The 5818-nt window shown below is 54.6% G+C and overlaps 1 protein-coding gene across 1 annotated transcript; it reads left to right on the top strand.

Moving 5' to 3' along the window:
* Positions 1-1858: 1858 nt before the first annotated feature.
* LOC130406638 (protein phosphatase 1 regulatory subunit 29) lies at positions 1859-5258 on the top strand (the record flags this gene model as incomplete). The annotated part of the gene is made up of 2 exons (XM_056612311.1): positions 1859-2158; positions 2694-5258. Coding segments are annotated over 2 exons (2865 nt in total), but the record flags the coding sequence as incomplete, so codon positions are not given.
* Between the last annotated feature and the right edge of the window lie 560 nt (positions 5259-5818).

Below are 5818 nucleotides of genomic sequence, written 5' to 3'. Positions count from 1 at the left end.
TGGAGCAGAGTGATGGGTGCTGGAGTCTGGGTCTGGAGAACCCAGTTGGACAGTGGTTAATGGGGGGGGGGGTGATATGTGTTCACTCTGTGGCCCAGCCTGGCTGAGTGTACATCTGTGACGGGCTGACATCCCGTCAGCCAGCTAGCCATTAATTGTACTTAAAGCTGCTTGTGCGTGTTAGAGGACTGCCCATTATAATCCTTTAAACACTGAAATTATTACAATTATAAGAGCATTGGTGATGGTGAGTTCTGTTAAGTCCCTCTGAGATACTCTAAGTGCCCCAGGGCAGATTGGTGCCTCCCCATATCTCCTAACTGGCAAGAAGCTCGGATACGATGATACAAGACTTTGGTGAATCATCTCGAAACACCTTGGCTACTCCTGCTTCCTCTACTGATCCGATTGGACGTGATGTTGGTGAACAGCGCTGTGTTATTGAGACTCATTTTAAAGGTGATGGTCCACAGCGCTGACGACTGAAGTAGCGTCACCTGAACTCACCCCCTGTCTCTCTGACATCTGGTTCAGAGCACTAGGGTCACTAAGGGGCTTGTGTGCACATTCATTGTTTGGGTCCAAGTACATTTACATTTAGGGCATTAAACCCAAAATGTAATCTCTCTCCAGCTTTTATCCAAAGCGACTTACAATAAGTACATTTGCCAGAGGAAAGAGAAACAACAATATATCGCAGTAAGATACAGTAAGGATGTTCATAGAACAAAGTGCCGAGCACTAACAATTGTCTTTTCAGTCCTTACTCAAGTTTGAAAAAATAAAGAATGAATAGACGGGAAAGTCATAAAAGAGATACTGATCTTTCTTCCAGTTTGTTTTTCAGATTCTCTGACCTTGGTCATGCAGATGTTACATCTTTTGTGATAACGGTTAAAAAAGAGTCCTTTAGACTTATCTATTCAGTAGCTTCTGTAAGCTAAATATGATTCTTATTGGATGTGGAGAAAGGGCTTCACTTTACTGAAGCCCAACTAATGACCGTGACTTACCTCGTAAAGAAGCCCTCTGCGTTCTCAGCGGATTACAGCTCTCGTTCTACAAGTTTGACGTCTAAAAGGCTGCTTTTAAGGAATTATAGGAATCTAATCCAAAGCACACGCACATACTGTATATCTGCAGTGATCTGGCCGTCATTCTAATGGCATGCATTTGGCCTTTTATGGATGCTTGGTTGTGATAAATATGCGCTTTGCTGTGGTGGTGTGTGCTCAACAGCAGCGTATATATAATTTATAATCCCCATGGTGCTAGATGCATTTATTGTTTCATAAATGTCATAGTTATCTGTGCAGGACTAGATCCAACATGGAGGGTCCCTTCTCTTCCTTTTCCCATGTCATGTGACTCTTCTCTTCCTGGTTCTCTTCCTGGTTGATCATGTGACTGTTCTCTTCCTCTCCAGGTTCTCCATCAGTCCAGAGGTCTGCGCTGTCCGTCCCAACGAGTCTCGCCGGGGTCTGTGGTCCACGGAGAGAGAGTATGAAGAATACGTCTGAGACGCCTCACCACTGCCCCACAGGAAGTGACACAACATGGACCCCTTGCTAATCATGACCAAAGAGCAGTGATTGCCCCCTGCCCCCCCTCGCCCCTTGTGAAAGCCCAGCCCCCATCCCCGTCGTAACCTGGTCCTAACCCCTCTCTTCGTGGGGACCCCCTCCTCGCTGCGCGATCTCCTGCCAGCAGAACGTGTTCCTCACCTACCTCCTCCTCCTTCCCCCCTCGCCACCCCCTCCACTCTCCTGCACCTCTTTTATTGTGATCTCTTCACGTAGTAATCATGCCCAACGTCCTCCCCTCCACCCGACTCCCCCCTCTCCCTTTCCTGCTCCTCCTCCCCTCTGCACTCCTCCTCCTCCTCCACCTCCCGGCGGTCAGGCCCGACTGCTGGCTGATCGAGGGGGACAAGGGCTACGTGTGGCTGGCCATCTGCAGCCAGAACCAGCCCCCCTACGAGACCATTCCGCAGCACATCAACAACACCGTGCATGACCTGCGGCTCAACGAGAACAAGCTGAAGGCTGTGCTCTTCACCTCCATGTACCGCTTCACCAACCTCACCGACCTCAACCTCACCAAGAACGAGATCAGCTACGTGGAGGACGGCGCCTTCGCCGGCCAAGCCAACCTCCAGGTGAAGGACTGCTTTCAGTCAAAGAAGTAGCGTGGTGCTCTGTGATGTCAGGATGCAGGGGTTACCTCCCACTCTGTGGATATCAGCACTACATTATGATGGCGATGGACCGATAAGATTAGAGTCGTACGGTAACAGCAGAACCCGCAGCATCTCTCTATCGCCACTCATCTGTCCCTGCAGATCTCTTTGTGTAATATTGCTTTGAACAGTATGCTATGTTTAATCCAATATGATGGATTTTTTTTGTAATTGTGTATTTAGCGCAAGAGCTTTTACTCACAGCGGCAAATGAATTGGTTCCATATCCACATGGGAGAACACAATAATAATAAGGGAAAACTAAATAAATACATTTTAATAAATAATTGAACTGCCATTTTAGTCCAATTGATTTAGTGCCAGAAACCGCTTCAGTAAGCTTGAGTTGGGGAACTGTTGAGGAAACATCCAAATCCCCAAGGGGCAGGAGACACTGCTCTTAGTATTCACTCAGTAGGTTGTTCCATTGAATAAACCCCTCTATCTTCTCCAGGTTCTTCAGCTGGGCTACAACAAGCTGACCAACCTGACGGAGGGCATGATGAGAGGCCTGGGCCGCATGCAGTGCCTCTTCCTCCAGCACAACCTAGTCGAGGTCATCGCCAGCAATGCATTCTGGGAGTGCCCCAGCCTCAGCAGCATCGACCTGTCGTCCAACAAGTTGGCGCGCATTGATCCCTCCACCTTCACGGTGCTGAGCCGCCTGATGGTGTGTGAGCTGGCGGCCAACCCCTTCCACTGCGGCTGTGAACTCTACACCTTCCTCACCTGGATGGAGTCCTTCAACAACGTCACTCACACGTACGACCGGCTCCAGTGCGAGACGCCCCGAGAGATGTTCGGCTACCCCTTGCTGAGTCCCATCGCCGCCGGCCACGCAGGCCGCAACGCCAAGAACATCCTGTCCTCCATCTGCAGGGATGGGATGTACATCCCAGGCATGACCTCCCTGCCCCCTGACCTGGACGGGACGTCCGGGATGGGGATGGAGATGTTCGGTGGCATGGGGCCGTACCACCAGCCCACCACCTCCTCCGGCGAGCACAGCTTCACGCCCACAATAAAGCTCCACCACGTGTCTCTTTCCTCCGCCTCCATCCTGGTGCAGATCCCACGGCCCTTCAGCAAGATGTACATCCTAACGCAGTACAACCACACCTACGTGTCGGATGTTATGAACCTGAAGAACAAGAAGGAGCTGATCACACTGGACAAGCTCAAGTCGCACACAAACTACACCTTCTGCGTGGCGTCCATCCGCAACTCCCAGCGCTACAACCACACCTGTCTGGAGTTCGCCACACGGGCGCAGAAACAAGACGAGCTGCTGCCCACGCCATCCACCACGTCCCATTACATCATGACCATTGTCGGCTGCCTGTTCGGCATGCTCATCGTGTTAGGCTTCGTCTACTACTGCCTCCGCAAGAAACGAATGCACGACGAGAAACAGAAGTCCATATGTGTGAAGAAGACCATCCTGGAGATGCGCTATGGACCGGAGGTCGCTGCGGCGGTCGCCAACGATCCATCAGCGGTCCACAAACTCCAGGAGCAGTCCAGAGAGCATCACCAGTACCAGCATCACCACGGGGGGAAGCTGCCCATGTCCGCCTCCTCCAGTTCGGGCATGCTCCACTCGGCCAACACTAGCACCTCCAGACTCTCGTCCATCCCCCAGGTGGAGAAGATGTCAACAGCCTTCTCCGACGCCATGCTCACAAGCAAAGGGAACTACATGGACGTCCGCAGCGGGGCGGCGGGGATGGACCGCGTCGGGGACGGAGGCCTCAACCGGCTGAGGGATGACGACGGCAATGCCACCGACATCGGCGAGGACTCCGACGACGACGGGCGGGGCTCCGCCTCGGAGATCTCCACCATCGCCATGGAGGTGGACAAGGTCAACCAGATCATCAACAACTGCATCGATGCCCTGAAGCTGGATGCAGCGGCGGTGGCGGCGGCCGGGGCCTCGGCCAACCACACGTCTTCCCCCACCTCCCCGCCGCCGACCAGCACTTCCTCCTTGACGCGGGGCATGATCCCCCTGTCCCAGGTCGTCACGGATACCTGCCAGGGGAACCCCTCCAGCAAGGCGCCCCTCCCTGCCCCCCTCCCAGCATTCAGCGTCCCTCTCTCTGAGCGTCCCGGGATCAGCGGCGGGGGATTCGTGGTCACCCCGCCGTACCGGCCCCCTCCCCCGGCCAGCGCCGTGCGGCCCATCCAGCGGCAGATGAGCGCGGACGCGGCGGTGGTGATGGTCAACGCCGTGAAGAAGCAGTGCAGCACCACCTCCTGCGGCTCCGTAGGGAGGGACCGGGAGCGCGGTGGGGCCCGTGTGTACAGCCTGGACGTCCCTGAGCCACGGAGCCCCGACGCCTGCGGCCAGCAGCAGCAGCAGCAGTACCCAGAGCGGGCCAGTCCAGTGGGCTGCGGGGAGCCCCAGGAGAGGCTTCCACTGGTAGGGGGTGGCAGCTTCAACGGAGGGGGTGGTGGTGGGTGCGACAGTGGTGGTCTTGGTGCCCAACATCAGGACAAACAGAAGCATCAGCACCATCAGCAGAAACAACAACAACAGCAACAGCAGCAGCAACAAAAGCAACAACAACAACAACAACAACAACAACAACAACAACAGCAGCAGCAGCAGCAGCAGGAGCAGCTGGAGGTGCAGCAGGACTACCACTGTTCGGAGCACCGCCACTCCGTCCCGGCCCTCTACTATGAGGGCTCCCACCAGGGCTCCCCGGCCCAGAGGGTCTCCTTCTTGAAGCCCCTGACCCGTGCCCGCCGGGACGCCGCCTCCTATTCCCAGCTCTCCCCGGCTCGCCACCACTCCAGCTACTCCGGCTACTCTTCCAGCCCGGAATACTCCTCTGAGAGCTCCCTGCGGATCTGGGAGCGCTTCCGCCCGTACCGCAAGGGCCACCGCGACGAGTCCTGCTACGTGACGGCTGGCAACGCCCTCCGCAAGAAGGTGCAGTTCGCCAAGGGTGAGGACCTCCATGACATCCTGGACTACTGGAAGGGGGTCTCGGCGCAGCAGAAGCTGTAAGCGGCCGCCGGGAGGAAGAACCATGTCCCTGATCGGTAGACGATCACGTCCCTGACACGGCAAGGCCGGCCAGCCGTGGGCATCACCGGTGAAGGAGGAGGCAAATTTTTATCTTTGAATTTCTTGGCATGCGATGTCCTGGATTGAACACGGAGGGTGTGGAGGGAGGAGCTCTGACTTTTACGTTTGTTTGAGAAACATTCCAGCGCTTCATTTTACACCTTGGTTCCGAGAGGCGTTTTGGATTTCTGTCCTTCAGCGATCCGCCAGTGGGGGTGGTGGGTGTTATTTTTGGCACTCTTTAATTAGTGCACAGTACAAAGTGCACATAGGGAGCGCACTATTTGGAACATCTCTCTCAGTGCCATCTTTTTATCCAGGGGTAATTGCAAACCATAGAGCGGAATAGCTTAATGTGTATGTGTTCTTGTGTGTGTGTGTGTGTGTGTGTGTGTGTGTGTGTGTGTGTGTGTGTGTGTGTGTGTGTGTGTGTGTGTGTGTGTGTGTGTGTGTGTGTGTGTGTGTGTGTGTGTGTGTGTGTGTCCACACTCATACATGGT

Source organism: Gadus chalcogrammus, chromosome 2, assembly GCF_026213295.1.
Source record: "Gadus chalcogrammus isolate NIFS_2021 chromosome 2, NIFS_Gcha_1.0, whole genome shotgun sequence".
Classification (NCBI taxonomy): Eukaryota; Metazoa; Chordata; class Actinopteri; order Gadiformes; family Gadidae; genus Gadus; species Gadus chalcogrammus.
The sequence above is the reverse complement of the archived record's forward strand: the minus strand, read 5'-3'. Positions and strand labels throughout refer to the sequence as shown.